At 39.8% G+C, this 17190-nt stretch overlaps 1 protein-coding gene across 3 annotated transcripts in view; it reads left to right on the forward strand.

Annotated features, from left to right (window-relative positions):
* The window catches only part of vps13b (vacuolar protein sorting 13 homolog B), a 337674-nt gene that overhangs the window by 115282 nt on the left and 205202 nt on the right, over positions 1–17190 (forward strand). For all 3 annotated transcript variants that reach the window (XM_086077615.1, XM_086077616.1, XM_086077614.1), the window contains exons 20-21: positions 11145–11254; positions 12563–12695. In XM_086077615.1, coding sequence (XP_085933741.1) covers positions 11145–11254; positions 12563–12695 — 243 coding nt within the window. The remainder of the gene's footprint in view (positions 1–11144; positions 11255–12562; positions 12696–17190) is intronic.

Here is a 17190-nt window from a genome sequence, read left to right on the forward strand (position 1 = left end):
TAACCCAAACCACAAGAAATCACACTTCACAGCCTTTTTTTTTTTTTTACAGCAGCCCATGTTGCCTGCAATTTCAGTCAAATTAAAGGTTTATTTTATTTAGCTACCCGCCCCCCAACACACACACACACACACTCAAACTCTCCGTTACAAGAAAACAAACTCAACTGCTTGCCTTCAATTTGCTGGTTGCCAGTGGCAGCCCTACGTTCTGCACAAAGTGGTCCTCTGTGCAGTTTTTTTTAATAGCAGCACCCAGTTAACACAGGTGGTAGTGGTATGACTGCCTCCTAGGAGAGAAAATTCCGTTTTTATTTCTTGATTAGCTTTTATATCATTTAATAGTTTGCAAGGCCTTCACCACAGGCCAATGAAATCGCATGCACATATGGACAAAATTGTACCTGGCTGTTAAAGATAGAAAAGCCCACAGTGGTCACAGAAATGACTTGAATCTGACAAAAGTATTTCTTGTGCCTTTTATGTAACATATGTTGGGATAATGGGCAATTGAATAATATAATCATAATTTGTGGATGCGGATCAAATGGTTTGACGTCACCGGAAGTGATGTTTTATTTGCATGGTAACTGTTTAACTGTTTAGCGCCAGTGCACTTTGGACATTTTAACAGTTATGGGGAAAAAAACATATGGAAACGCCAGTTGACACATCTTAAAATAGAATGTGTATGGAGTCCATACATATGAAATCATACCTAATGCTCTTTTGACAATTCACTGAATCTCTTCATGGCACCTGCTGCATATTTTCTCTGGTGATTTGACGTAAAGGAAACACAAATGCGCGTTCTAATCGTTAGTTCAAACACCAACAGCGCAACAAGTTGCCTAGATGTGCAAGACATTTTGCTATTTGCTTTAGAAAAACTCCCACGATGATCTCAAAGCCCCGATTATAAAATGATTTGTGGCTTGACTTGACTTGTATCATAGCTGCATGTCAGATGTTTGTAACAAACTAATCTGCATCAAAATCGCTATAGAATTCAATGAGTTATAATGAACTTATTGGAGCCAAACACACACTTTCCTCTATTGCTAATTTATCTATGGTCTCCATCACCAGCTAGTGTACCAAGTAGCGTGTGGGCTGACCCATCCAGCATTCAGGATGTTTGCCGCAAGACCCACTGTTTTACAGCACCAAAGAGTGCAATAACTGACCTATATTCTACCATTGGCCAGAATGCAACGTGAGATTCTACGTAAGTTAAATCATTTGGAAAAATTTGAATTTCATAATTAGCATCTTGACATGTGTCAAGAGTCCGCCATAAACAGAGAGAATCCGGTCACTTTTCATAATAAAATATTTTTAAGCCTCGGCTATTCAATTAACCGGAAGTACGTTTTTTTTTCATTATTTCATCTGTGCGGCCCACCGTGGCCCAGTGGTTGGGGACCACTGGTGTAGATAAAGCGCTACATAAGTCTTCTTCATTTACTATTAAGGTCAAATTAGATATTTTTTCTGGAAAATATGTATTTTTTCGTTGAAAATACGGCATATTAAGTTTGCACACGTCACCGCGATTAGCGAATCTGGGATTTTTTTGAGTGGATCAAGGCCCTAATGGATGCATATAAATTGTTCTTCATTTTATGTTTTTTTCCCCCCTGGAAAAATACTGTATTATTATCGGGGTATAGGTTTGTAAGTATTTTAGAGGAATACCAAATTTGGTCAATATCAACAGCACTAGCGTCACCTACTTGCAAATTTACACTATTCGTGGCAGGGCTTGGTACTGTCCCAGTATCCAGTTTTCAATTCTGAAAATTATATTCATTCATTCATTCATTCATTCATTTGTGAGCTTCTGATAAAAACTAAGAACCAATAATATTCTAAAATCAATGTTTTTCATACATAGATCACAACAATGTTCAGTGGTACTTAGGTGCCCTCCACTGTTAATACCTCTAATACATGCTTGGTCTTCTTCAACCTGGTATTCTTTCTTTGCTTAAAGTCTGTCTTGGCACATCTTCCTGCCCCAAGGGCATCTTGTCTCAACACAGTAGTAATAAACTCTCAACACTGAGTCAAGGATGTGTGTGTGTGTGTGTGTGTGTGTGTGTGTGTGTGTGTGTGTGCGTGCGTGCGTGCGTGCGTGCGTGCGTGCGTGCGTGCGTGCGTGTGTGTGTGTGTGTGTGTGTGTGCGTGCATCAGCAGCAGTAGTCATAGACCAAGCAGTAGTTGTAAAACTTCATCACTTTGAGTAGTCCTTCGGGGGTCCTGGACTCCTCTCACTGTGTGTGGTTTGACCTGCTGTGGCCCTCCAGGCCCCACATGCCCACTTAGATAAACAGGCAGTAAACACGGGCAGTTCAAGCACCACTCTCTTCTGCTCACAGCATATACAAGCTTGGTAGATGAAAGGACGGACTCCCGACACTATTACCTTCTTCTAACCTCTGCCTCATAATTAAGAGTCCTGCCACCATGCTCATGAAGCTTCTAATAATAGTAAAATACCCAGCTCACATCACACTCACAGCTTACATGCACTCTAGCTTTCCTTTAAGGCACCCCCAGCCAGCTTCTTTACTAAACCACTAAAATGTGCCATGCCAGCATGTGTAAATAAGGGTTGTAAGGCAACGAATCTGCTTAAAGTTGCAAAAGAAATCTAAGCCACAGCAATCTTAATGCATGCCTGAGAAATTAGATAGGCTGAAGTCAAGGGAGGCATTTATTTGCTTATCATGCTCTTGCGCTTATCTGAAAACACGCTTAAATTGATGGGTGCCGTAAGGGTCTTAGTGTTAGTGCAATATTATGTTTTCTGATACCACAACCCGATTTTTGTGAGGTCATGGGCTTGGGTTTTCTCATTGAGTGTAGACTAAGCTAATGCTGCTACAACAGAAGGTTTATTGACCTCTTTGGTCCAAATATGATTGTCTGCTCTCACTTTTTTTGGATTGGGTTGTCATTAGTGTTCTTTGCAGATCATTTTAATCGGTAATAACTGACATGTCGTAGAAAATATCTTTGGGAAAAGTGTTGTCTGAAGCTAACAAATACCAATAATGTGTACCCGTACGCATGCTCATAACAGTTGCCTTTCTTGCAGCATTTGTGATTACTTGAGGAGACCGAAATTTAAATCAGGTTATTATTTCCAACAAGATTGTCATATTGCATTTGTTTGCATTGGGGATTGTTCTGTTTATCCATGCATTTCTTCTCCTTGTTCGGTTGTTTGGTTTTCTGACTTTAATCAGACAGGAAGAACAGTAGATTATAGGATAATTATATTGTTACAGTGTTAAATGTCAAAATGGTGCAGTGTTGATACTGTGAGATATACAGATGAACTGTCCAGCTTCATTCTAGCTGGCACTGGAGCATACAGTATTTTTAATGTGTGCTTGTCTTCCAATGGAATTGAACAGATGAGGATGTATTTTCAAATTTACATTTTATTAGGAATTTTAAAATAAGGAAAATACCATATGTTCTCATCATTTCCTTGTCCCAATCCCTACTCTGCTCCTTTTTTTTTTGTAGAAATATTATGCAATTGCTTTACGACAGTTTAGCATGCTCACACAGTATCTGAGCAAACTGCCATCTGTTTTTTTTGTGATTCAAATGCATTACTTCATACATTGAGGACTGCCCAGTGGGACACACTGCAATCATATGCCACTATTTTTATGTGTATTTTTTTTTTCTTCCATCAAGACTATGTAGCTGTGCTATGTTCAATTTTTACATCTTGATAAAATACACCGAAGAAGCCCAATTAATGATATCCGTTTAAGAGTTAAACTACCCCCTCACCCATCTTGGTAAAGTGAAAGAACTGAGCTTGAACTGTAGTAAAAGCCCATGAGCCGGGTGAAGGATAGCCGCGATAAGGACCTTTCAAGGTAGCGATGCAAAATTTGGCCTGTCTGTCGAATTTCAGCAGCAGAAGCAGAAGTCTGTTTATTTTAATGAGCTCACAAGTGTCTCCTCCGTTTTCCTTGTAGTACAGTGGAGCTCATAAGTGCACTTTATATCCATGATAGATATAGTAATAATGATACATTAATGCAATCAGGCCCTTGTCTGTTTTGTCTCTCATTAAGACTAGCTATCTTGCTGACAAGAGCTGGGTCATGACTTTAATTTTACATTAGTGTGACATGAAATGCCAGACAAAAAAAGTATTTAGTGGTCATTGCAACCAAAAAAATTAAAAATACTTACAGATAGAAGAAAGATAACAGCTGGTGTACTCCAAATTCATGCAACTTGTTTCATTAGGAGCACAGGAAGGAGCTGTGTTCAGAGAGTCACTGTTAATTTATGAAGGCTAGGAGTTGGCTATAAAAGGGGATATGTTATAAGTACGGGGCTTCTTATCAACATCCTGGGCTTGATCGAGCTGCTGTACTACTTCCTCAAACCTCTCATCTGGCCTCAAAATTGGACATCACTTCATGTAAAAATACTTTTCCCCATGCAATTCATAAATTGCATGAGAATGTGTTTTAAATATTGTTACGGATTAAAAAAAATACTAAACAGTCATTTATGTATCTATTTTCCCCCATTAGTGAATACTATAGTTTTAGAGATTTGTTGTCGTTTTCCTTCATCATGTTGTCTTATGTTTTGCCCAGCACACAATTTGTTTGGGATTTTCTATCTTAGTTTTTCCATCTGTGATTTTTTATTTCACTGATAACATTCTGTAGCTGGACTAACATTTGATGAGAGCCACTTGAAAAGTTGTCCTGGTTCACACGCACACTAACTCATATACACACATGCACGTAAATACACATGCTTTATCTGGTCTAGCTGTATGTAAAATATACCCAGTTCAATTTACATGACATAGCATGTACTGATTATAGTAATCCCATAAATCATACAGATACAGACAGGCCCATTATCTTTGCTATAGTTTTATATAGTCCATCTGTTTATTTTCACTTTCTCTGCCGTTGTGTCTTTTACACTATCTGAATGTATGTCTTCTCCTTTATGTCATAAATTGTTGGTGTGTTTTGTATTTTATTTCCACTGACACCCTCAGTGGTTAAAGCACATATACAGTACCGCTCTCTAAACATTAATCATTGCTGCGACTACCCTCACTAAAAAAAACAACAACCACACTGGTCAGACTTTTAGTCTGTCAGGGGCCTGTTTCCAGTCAAGCCAGCCTGTGGCCTTTTTGAGCTACTAGCTCCTTCGGCAGCATTACACTCAGGTAGCAGCTCTACATGGAAACAGCAAAACAGTGATTTTGAGTAAGAGTTTACATAGGAACTATTTTACTGTAGAGTACAATACTTGCCTGTCTTTGTCTCTTCATCCTCCTCATCCCCTATGGGTAAATGCAAATAGAAACACTCCCTTATTGTCACACTATGTAGACATTTTTCTTTGAATTTTGGACATATTGTTAAACCCACCCACACGCAGCTGAGTCATTTGCATGTAGTGCCAGCAGCTCCTGGTCTGTCATGTGCCTACATGCACATAAACACACACATACATTTATGGTTACCGACACTCACAGCGACTCCCAAACCAGCAGAACACCTGTCGAACGGCATGGCTCGCTCCAGGACACCTTCGACTTATGAGCTCATCGGAAAAGCAATTAAAGGCAGCATAGGCCCTGCACGCTTGCGTAATGTTTTGTTTTGCTACTTGGCTTCGAAATTAACTAAACCTGTCAGAAGTCATCTGGCTGACGTGAGCTGGGTTATATTTATTTATTTTCAGTTGGAGAAGCTGGACACATAGTCCCAGCACTGCCTCATGTCCAATAATGAACCAATTCTGAGGGGGCGATTAGCTGGCTAAAACACGTATGTTCCCCCCTAGTCTTGATGGGGGTGGGGGTAGTGGGGAATGTCTTCTTTTTTTTTTTTTTTACCTCTGATGGTTGGGTCATGGCCCTGTAGTTTGGAGGTTGTGCCCTTTTTAAGGTTTGGCCCTCTTTAACCCTTGACTTTAGTCTCCTCTGGGAACATGATGCTGTACACAGACTTTGCATTGTAACATAATATATGCTATATGATGATAAATTCATATAAAAAGGATATGACTTCAGTGGGATGATATGAAATAAGTATTTAAGTAAGAGTCAAGAACAAAGACAGAATATGGATGTTTAGTTTTAGAGGCCTTGCCTTCGTCCGGTCTCATGATTCAACATGGACTCAGCCTGGGAGCAGCGTGATGTCAGAGAGCTGTAAAACAACACCAGCAGCCCCACACTCGCTTTTAAGTCTACTGGTCTTAAGCCTTTAGAGAGAAAAAAATCACCTTTGACATTAATAGGTCCATTGTGGGTGAGTCAAGGTAAGTGTGTCCTCATATGTCTGCACATACACGGCGCAGTTCACTCATGTTTTCTCGAGGAATAATTTATGAAGTAAGAAAAACACATCTGTTATCATTGTCATCACTTTCTGTAATTACCCATGTGCCACCCTGTTAGAGCAGAGAAAACAACAGTTAGCGTCCCGCTGAGGTTGCCCCCTAAGCATGTCAGGCTGTTTCACGATGCTGCCTGCTTCAAAGGAGGTGTCATTCTGCGACTGTTGTGCTCTCACAATGATGGAACAAGAACACGTTTGTGTTAATAGCCTTGGTCTTCAAAGGCCTAAAAAGCAGTCAACACACTTTTTGTCCCTGTGGTACTTTGATATTACTACAGAGATAATAGTTGGGTTTCCATCCACCCAGCGAAAATAAAACTGAAAGGAAACGCTGAAGGGCCCAAAATTCGCAAAAATAGTTTTCATGCTTAGAGGTGGTGGATTTTGAAGCGTATCGAAAAAAGAAAATGCGAATTTTGGCTCTGGAAACAGGTTTTGCGAATAAACGCTCACCGGATACACGTCACACGTTTTGACTCGATATTACGTTACACGTACGTTTGTAGAAGTAATGTCTGATGATAACGTAAGGTATGTTTGGGGGGGGGGGGGGACGAAACTGAAATCTTTTTGGAATTAATTAAAAAAGCAAATATTAATACTATTTTAGATGGAAAACAGCAAAGAAACGCTACAGTTTATCAAGAATTACAAAAGAAAACTCATACGACGTCATCGCAGTCGCTTCCTGGTCTTCTTCTTTTAAATTACTGGTGGATCACATCTTTTAATAGTATATACTGCCACCTATAGCGGCTGAGTCCCCTCTCAATATTCGCAAAAGAAGAACAGATGGAAACGGGCATAAGTAAATTCGTAAATTCGCTTAAAAAATTCGAAACAATTTGGATGGAAACCTGACTATTGTTGGTGCTTTGAGAAAAAAAACTATGCAGTGCACTCATACATTTTAAAGTACACTTGTTTACATTAAATTTTGCGCATGAAGATAATCCATAATCCTATTTTTAATTCGCTGAAAGGTCTGACCCACACTTTTTAGAATTTGTTTGGTCATTAAGAAATGGTGTGGCTGTGGCACTACTTTCCTCACAGTATCTAATCCCCAACTGTTTCCTGACATTAAAACGGGAAAAAAGAAAGTTTCCTTGTATCACTTACTTCATTCACTGTGTGCGATTTGTCAACCCCATAACACGCTCAGCCAATTTTGTGCCACTTTTTACAACCTGGCAACCAAACGTCTTCCAAGCACAACTCTTTCAATTCCAACTGTTGTCATTGAGCCTTGTGATGGTGAAATCCATTTGACTCAAGAGAAATTACCTCAGGTTGTGAAACAGCATGTATCATGCATCATGCATTTGCAACTTATTTTCTATAACTTTAAGTAGCTTTGGATGTGTAAAAGCATGACAGTGAAATACAGTTGCAAGAATAAGTATGTGAATCATTTGAAACTTCTTGGATTTGGAAGAATCTGTTGGATGTTGCACAATACTACTGGCAAGTTATTGTGTGGACAGATCAAACCAAAGTTGTGTTGTTTGGAAATAACACAGTGCTACGTTTTGAGGGGAAAAACAAAACAAAACATTACACCACACTTAAACCTCATTTTGACTGAAGTACAGTGGAAGGGACATTTTGGTTTGGGACTGCTTTGCTAATCAGGGCCTGAATTTTTCTAGTTGAACTTAAGAACCAATTAAATGGTGATGCAAGGGGACAAATGCCTCAGAGGACCGAATCAATGCAATGAAAATACACTTTCTGGTGTAGTACAGTCAGTCATGATGTCATCCTGATTGAGTTGTGACGTGACATTAAAAGGGATACTTGACTCATTGAAGCCATTTTTTGCAGTAAAAAAGTTAAAATTGGTCATTATTTTTCTTGTACAATTAATAACTTTAAAAATGTTTTTTTCCACTCGCTGTTGACTGCAGATTACATCACCTGTGCTGAGGAAGTAGGTAACGACAAATGATGGCTTACCTGTTTTCTGGCATTGGTCAGTAAACTGAGCCATGATTGGTTGTTTATCTGTGCTGAGGAAGTAGGTAACAATCAATGATGTCTCACCTGTTTTCTGGCTTTGGTCAGGAAACTAAGCCATGATTGGTTGTTACCTACTTCCTCAGCACAGGTGATGTCAACTCAATAGCGAGTGGGGAAAAAAAAGTTTTTAAAGGTATTAATTGCACATGGAAAATAAAGTCAAAAATAAAGTTATCAAATTCATTCTGGACAAAATATTAACTTTTTACTGATGAAAATGGCTCAATGAGTCAAGTATCCCTTCAAGTGAGTGATTCACACTAGAAAACTGAATACATTTTCCTGACCTGAAACATTTTTATAAGGTGCAGTTGTCCAAAATTGCTCTTAAAAGTGGGTTTCTATCCACCTATTTTATTGGAATTTTCAAGAATTACGAAAATAAACCTCAATGGAAATGCTAGCGGAAAACAAAAAAAACAGAAAAAAACAAACAAAAGGACTAAAATTCACAAATACGTTTTAACGCTACAGAGGGGGTGGGATTTTTTTGGTGTATCGGTGAATGTTGGCTATGGAAACAGGTTTTGCGAAGAATGACGGGTGGATACCGCATTGCATATTCTGTAGTCACAAAAAACTCTGGTGCACTATAAAGTAAGGTATGTTTGGCGCAATGAAAAATTTAAATATTTTTCGAATTAATAAAATAAGTGAACATTATTACCATTCCGGATGGAAAACAGCAGACGTCCGTGTTTGGGAAAACTATGCGTGACTGTAACACATGGTGAGAAGGTAAACTTCAAATAAACCTTAGCAGACCAAAGAAAACATGAACATCAATGCCTTGCTTGAGTTTTTATTTTAAGGTCGTTCCTGGCTGTCTTGACTCGTCTCTTCACTCGTAGTTGAGGCTACTTTATATCGCCGTCAAAAACTTTTGCCACTAATATCAACACAACGGCGACCCAAAATCATGTTCATAGTAATTAATCACTATGAAAGTCAGCAGAATGCCTTGTGGCAGAGAAACGCTCTCATATGACGGCATCTCATCGAGGCAGTCACCTCTTAATACAGTGGTCACTCACTACGTTGCGGTTCCCTTATTGCACATTTGTATTTAGGTCAGAAATTCCTATATTAGAGGGTTTATCTTGGGTTGTACCTCACTATGTCGTAGATTTTTCAGAGAGATCAGGCTTACCGTTTTTCCCCAAACCCTAGATTTAAAGTCAATTACCGAATATGTCTTCACTATGCAGCTCATTCACTGCCTTTTGGGTTCATTCTTGCTCATGCTGTTCTGGTCTATGATGAAACTCGTAGAAGTTGGCTTCCAGCACTACACCTAAAGCCAAGTCCTATTAGGCAGCCACATTGTGGTAAAGGAGTTCAAGCCACAGGGCTGAGATTATGATTCCTATTTAGGAAAAGGCGAGAGTGGATGCATGGTGACAAAAGAAGACTGAAGGTGGAAAAAGTAGTGCAAAATGGAGGATGACAGCGATCTGGACGCTGAAGTGAGAGATTGTAATGGTAATGTGGTGTGGAGGTTGTGGTACAAGGGAAGGAGGGGTGGAAGATGGATGGGAGAACACAAGGGTGGGTTATGGAATAGATTTGAATTAGGGATGCATGCCAGAAAAGCTATTGTTAAGGACACAAGACGTTTGGGAGGTGTGAGGGGAAACATTACAACGGAACTGATGGAAAGTAAACTACATGGGAAGATAGATGAAACTATAAAAGAAGGATTCCTAGTTTGACTTAAGGAAAACATTTGTCTTTTTTTGTCATTATGTATCCATTGCACATCATGATGATTAAAACCGTTTCCACTGGTAAACGATTGACACACAAAACATTTAACCACATTTAGTGTTGTACTACACTTACAGTACGCACACACATGTATTACTTTGCACGTCATTTCAGTTAAACATGACTTTTACACAGCAGACACACTTAAATGGCATCACAAGTCACTGAACTTTGTGTAAGTAAAGCAAATTAGTGTTGTGTTATTTACATTGTTTCACGTTCATATAATAGACCAGAAAGGAATGCCTGCTGAGAATGCCTTCTGTTGTATGTGGTGTATATCGGCATATATGTATATGTGCATGATTGTCACATCTGCAACTCAGCAAGCAATCAGGCTTCCAGTCACACACACACACACACACACACACGCACACACATGCATGCACTCACACTGATTCCCCTTTGCCTTGGGGCCTGAAACAGCAGATTGGGGTCTTGTCCAAAGTACCATTAAACTTCTTGAAAGTCCTGCTGCTCGAGCTAAAACATCCTCCTGTCGTCATGCTGGGACATTCCACGGCACGCCAGAGACCCTGCACTAATCCTGCCGGCATGGGAATCATTATTGATAGGATCCTAACGCATTACCTCAGGGCTCGCGTATTGTTGGTAAAGATTATTATTTAAGAGTAAACCAAAATACAGCCAAAGTCTCAAGTTTCATAGACATTTATCAGAAGAAAATGTTATTATTGGCTTAGAGTGCTACCTCTTTGAACAGTGCATTTGGAGGAAAATTTGTCTTTGCTGCTCTCCAATAAACAGCTTTATACACTCATAGATATGTAGGTCACACTGAGAACTGTGAGAGTATAACGAGTAATCCGATCCCATTGATATACTTTGTATATTAATCAAACAGTTTTGTGTCACATGAGAAAGTTTGTGTGACTTTTGAAATACATTTTCTTCTGCTTTCTATGTGTCCAGGTGCAGTTCTGTTGGCCAGTGTCCAGGGTATATCTATCAACGTGGACCCAATCTTCTGCACATGGCTGCTGCATCAGCCTCGTAGAGGGAGCAGCAGGCAACAGCAACAGGTGTGAGATGCTTCTTCCAGTTATGTTAGCATTCAAACATCTTTTCCATCTTCATTTGTGGTGATAAAATGCAGCAACTCTATTATGCTGTTGCACTCACTCTAGTGTGAGTGAACGTGTGTATGTGTCATGTTTAAGGCCTTGTATTATTCTTCATATACAGTGTTCCCTCACTTTCGGCGGATGAGGGCGTAGAACGCAGAAGTAGAGGTCATTTCATCCCCTTCAATAACCTGCTAATACTGTTTGTCACCTTAATGAGCTCTTCTTGCAGAGTTGTGTAAAAGAGCGGCCTTGCTGAAGTTAATTGTTTTCAATTAACTTGTTTGTCTACTTCTCCTGCATTGGCCTTACTATCGTGGTCTGTTCTAAAAATAGCTCACCAGTAATGGGACACTCTAACCTGGCAATAGCCAGATTGATAATTGTGATTCACTCAAGGGAGTTCTCCACAGCGTCAATCTGGGACTGCTCCATGTTGATTTGCTCGGGAAAGGCGAGACATTCTGTACGATACAGAGAACTGATTGGACCATGCGGCATCTTGCACATTTGTTTTAACTAATCACGGCCACGGATGAAAATGTCATCTTCAGTCTCGTTTTAGGAAGAAGAAGAAAACACGAACATCTTTACCAGCTAAAAATGCACTAAGCACCTCTCGCTGTTCAACATTCAACAAGGAAACGCTGAGTAATTCTGCGAGAACAGAATTAATTGCAGCGTCCATCCATAGTTTGCTTTCCACGGTGTCGCCGCTTCCTAGTTTTCGTCACAGCTGCATATCCCGCAAACACAATTTTTAACCATATTTATAATTCTATATGTACCTGTGGATGAAATAGCAAAGCTTGTGGTAAAAATATATGCGCCGGTTACATTCAAATGAATTGGTGTGAGCCCCCGTTGAAAAATGGGGATATATTCCTCTTTTTTTTGTCTTGATTCTCGTCCATGTTCTCCTTCTGTAGCAACCTGTGTCATCTTTGACTGACACTCCATCTCCTTATGGATTAAAAAAAGTGATAGGGTACAGCATATTGTATGACAAACCTCAGAATAAGGAGTCATTACGCTAAATCGCCCCATGTGCGGGGGCGAGTGGCCAACTGTTATTGTTTTAGTTGAGTCCTCGTCGGATTCGGAAGCATCGTGAAGTGTGCGGCGGTCCTTGCCGCATCACTGCAATACCTTTTTCTATATATATGCTACATGTGTTTCTTTTATGTTTGTTGCTAATTCAAGTGACACCACCTTTTGGCAACTTTCTGGAAATCTGAGAGTTGCAAACAGTATATTCCATTGCAGAATCCAGGCCCACTTCCCTTGGCAAAGCGCAGAGAGGATGAAGTATCGGTAGGCAGCACACAATTGGTCAAGCAGCCCTCCAATCAAGCTTCTGACTATGCGAGCAGCCCTGTCAAAACCAAGACTGTCACAGGTAAGTTTACTAACCACCAATCTAACGTGATCTGCGAGTAGGGAAGGGCGGCTCTGCCTGGCATGACAATGCCTTCTCCATACAACAGCTGTCATGAACAGGCTTCCACAGGCCAACTTTATATCAATTTTGTATAGATGTTATTTGAGTCACTCAAACTGTGCGCGGCAAGTACTGTAGCAAGGGGTGTTTATAAATTAGGCTCAATGAGGCTCATTTGCATAGAGGTACATAATTTATCAGTCAAATATATGCATATTGCCTCATTTAAATACACGTGAGAAGAGGGGATCGAACAGTCTTGCCTCATTTTCACCAAATATTATTTCTACCTTTCCCGCATCACTCCTCTGTAGATAGGAGAAGGTAAAAATATGTGCCCCAACGACGGACCTAAAAAAGTCCGTGGCCCTGACACGCTGGACCATACATATTTATTTATTCATTCATTCATTCATTCATTCATTCATTCACAAATGAAGCTTACACAAAATTGAAACATACAAGGACGCTGGACCATACGTATTTACTTCCGCAAACACAGTGTTGTGAGCGTATCTTCTGCGCATGCGTGTCACTTTGGGGATGCATAACGTTCACACAGCAGACAGACAGGCGTCGCAATTAATAGATAATATGAACACTTACTCAAAAAAATCGGATTTCACCAAAGAATCTAAATTGAGCATTAAGACCTGTAGTGTGAACGTAGCCTTTGATGCTGTTTGCTTCATTTTTACAACAAATATTTTGTAGATTCAGCTGTAAGTGTTTAAAAAGATTTAAAAGTAAGACACTAATAGGGCTCTGCCAACAGTGACTACAACCAAAATAAATTAGCCCATTAAATTTTTCGCAGGAATGAAAGAAGAGACCATGAAGAACATATTAGAGTGTGGAATTAAATGAACTGGAATGAATTCATATATATTTAAGTAGGGCTGGACTTATGTGAAGAATTTAATACCTAGAGAAGTACTGATCAAACATTTTAAAGAACATGAAGGAAACGGCAAATGACGGTAATGCAACGCAACCGATGCTGACAGCTGTTAAACACCATCGAAGAAGAATGCAGCAGTCTAACTTAAACACTTAATAATGTTAGTGATAACTGATTTTGCAAGGCCCACAGAATATTGTTTTCTATTGCTATAAAATCATGGAACCTATCAAAAGAAAGATTAGAGTCTCTTCTTTCATCAGTTAAAATTTTTTTAATTTCTATATGTTTCTGTTTTTCAAGCAATTAGCATAAGAATAAAGCTAAGTTTCATCATTATTCACAACTCTGTTTAAAACAGTGAGGGAAAGAGCTTTTTGCAACATGGCCCTGGTTGATCTCTTATACTCTGCTGCCACCTGCAAAAAAAACCAAAAAACATATAAATACATCTTTGGGAGCATGGCAATATTTAAAATCGAACGTATTCATATGTTTTTGGGAGTAAATGAGTTACCGTTTTTTTATATTAAATAAAAGAAAGCAGCAATGTAAAAAAGTGGCATACGCGTCTTTCAGACCTTGTTTTGTGTGTGTGCTATAATAGGCTACACGTCTGTTCTTGGGATTCCTCAAATTAGTCCCAAATTAAATGGGTAAATCAGACAGATAGCAAATTGTTTTGGGAATTAACATAATCAATCGGGGGGGGGGGGATTCAGTGTCTCATATTATTTGTAATGGCTCGATACCCTGCTTCAAACTGGCCATGCCTGGAACTGATGATGTAAAGAGAGTACGATGCTGTTTTGGTAACACATTCAGCTTAGGTACATAGCTACATAGTAATCAAGGGGACTTTCCTCCAGGCTTTTAGCGGGTGCCTGTTAATGTGCAAGCAAATGTACATAGACACACATGACCTGCTCACTGCAGATCATTTCTCCAGAAAGCGCTAAGGGCAAGGTGATATCATGCTGTAGACTTGCTGCTGCCCAGCTCAAATCTCAGAACCAATAATCTCTGCTTTTGGAAAGCAAATATGTTACTCTGTCTTTGTCTCGCTCAGGTTTTAGTGGTTGCATGTTAAATATACATGCACATGTTAAAAATACCACTGATTTGTAGAAGAGGCATGGATGAGGGCTCTCAGACTGTTTTCGTTTTAGTTTACAGTTCACTACAAAGTATAATAATTATTATATATATATATTATATTATAAATAATAATTCATGCTGTTGTTCCCTTAACATTCTCTCTTGACAGTGGTACGACAATTTTTCTATTTCGATGAATATTTGTTTACTCAAAATGTTTTTTTTTTATGTATACGGTGTGTGTGATTATCTGTTGGTTGCAACAATTTGAAATCAATATACGTCTACCCGGACAATTAGTTCTTAAAGTGGTCCACATAAAAGTAACCTTTAAGTAGTTTTTTATCTCTCTAATGAATGTTCTTTTTGGAAGCCGAAACGTGTTCCAAGTCCCAAACTTCTCATTGTTCACTAACATCTACCAGAGAAATGAGCTCACTGACCTTGCTTTTCAATCCTTCAATTAGCCATTGGCGCCCTAAGAGAATTCTCCTTTGCTGAGAAACCTATCCTCCAATCTGGCTCTGCTTCCCAAAATTTGGAACAAGATGTGCTGCCTTTGTTCCTGTCTGCTAGTGGTCTGGATGATGGGATTATGTATAATTTTCCTGTTTACTGGGAGGACTAGAAAACGATAGAGTGAAATGGAAACATTTGTATTGTTTGTGCCATTAATCTGAAAGGTTGTCAAAAAATGTAATAAGGCGGTCAAAACTGCGTTCCTCAGAGAAAATTTGGTAATCTCAGCCACGTAAGCAAAATAATGGTAGGCTGGGAACAGGAAAGTTCATGGGTAAGGATAGACCTCACTTGCTATATATTTGGTATGAATAAACAAAAAAGTGCTAATAGATGCATTTATGTACACATACATGATAGAGGTAACTGACGGGAAGACATGCAGGCAGAATTGTGCAGTATACATAATCTCCTAGTAGCCTGATGGAAGTCAGGCGGGTTTTTATTGGCTGCTGTGTGCTTTCCAGAATGGGATAATATTTTCATTGTGCAGTTTATATAGTTTAACTTCTTCTGGTACAGCCAATATTTTATCAAGGTAAGGATAGTTGTCTTGGCAAAGAAAACAAGACAAATTATAAATAATGAGATACAAGGCCCCTTCACGAGAAGACTGGTTATAGTCTCAAAGGGACTCTTACTGTTAAATTTGAATGTATTTGGATGCCTCATACTGATTAGCCCATTCAAACTCTCATTGACTCAAGAGGGAATACATTTGTCTTTGCGTTTCCTTTTTGCGCTTTTATGAATGATAAGGGTATTAGTTCTTGTGGATCTTGGCTGGATGATTTTAGGTCAAAGTGAAGTGAACAGAAAGGGAAGAAAATGCAGTGATTTGAAACTGGCCTCACTCAATTTTAGGGACACAGTTAGTCAGGTCAAGTCAAGTTTATAGCCCTTAATCACAAAAGAGTGTCAAAGGGCTTCACTTGCCGACAAATATTAATAACATCCCGTGAACTACTTCCATGCCCCACACACATACACACACATTTAAAATTATTTTGGTGTTATATGTCATTTAAATCTTGTGTTTTCCTAGCATAGGTACTCTTTTTACATACACTGCACCAATTCCATCAACGGTTCAGTCATTATCCTGCACACATTTTCGTTAATTTACATATTTTTATTGTCATTTGCAATGCTGCCATGGCAACACATGCCAGAAAAACCCGATTGCTTTTTCCTTGACCTCATAACAATCTAGCTATTCCTGGCTACTCTTTTATTAAGGGTAACCAATACGTGATCTGGATTTAACAAGTCCAGTAACTGATTGAAGATTGACACAGTCTTCAATCAGCCTTTTTAGCCTGTGGGACTCCGGCGTCAGCTGACAGGTACCGGCTGGCCAAGCGGAATGTAGCTTCAGTGGCCGCTGAGGCAAAAACTCGGACATGGGAGGAGTTTGGTGAGGCCATGGAAAACAACTTCTGGACGGCTTTGAAGGAATTCTGGTCCACCATCCGGCGTTTTAGAAGAGGAAAGCAGTGCACCATTAACACTGTGTATAGTGGAGATGGGGTGCTGCTGACCTCGACTCGGGACATCGTGAGTCGGTGGGGAGAATACTTCGAAGACCTCCTCAATTCCACTGACACGCCTTCCTTTGGAGAAGCAGAGTCTGGGGGCTCTGGGGCTCTCCTATCTCTGGGGTCGAATTCACTGAGCTGATTGGAAAGCTCCTCGGTGGCAAGGCCCCGGGGCTGGATCAGATCCGCCCAGTGTTTCTAAAGGATCTGGATATTGTGGGGCTGTCATAGTTGACATGCCTCTACAACATCGCGTGGACATCGGGGACAGTGCCTCTGGATTGGCAGACCGGAGTAGTGGTCCCCCTTTAAGAAGGGGGGCCGGAGGGTGTTATCCAACTATAGAGGGATCCCACTCCTCAGCCTCTATGGTAAGGTCTATTCAGGGGTGCTGGAG

This window comes from Leptonotus elevatus, chromosome 6 (assembly GCF_054856555.1).
Source record: "Leptonotus elevatus isolate MCC_2025b chromosome 6, RoL_Lele_1.0, whole genome shotgun sequence".
In the NCBI taxonomy this organism is placed as follows: Eukaryota; Metazoa; Chordata; class Actinopteri; order Syngnathiformes; family Syngnathidae; genus Leptonotus; species Leptonotus elevatus.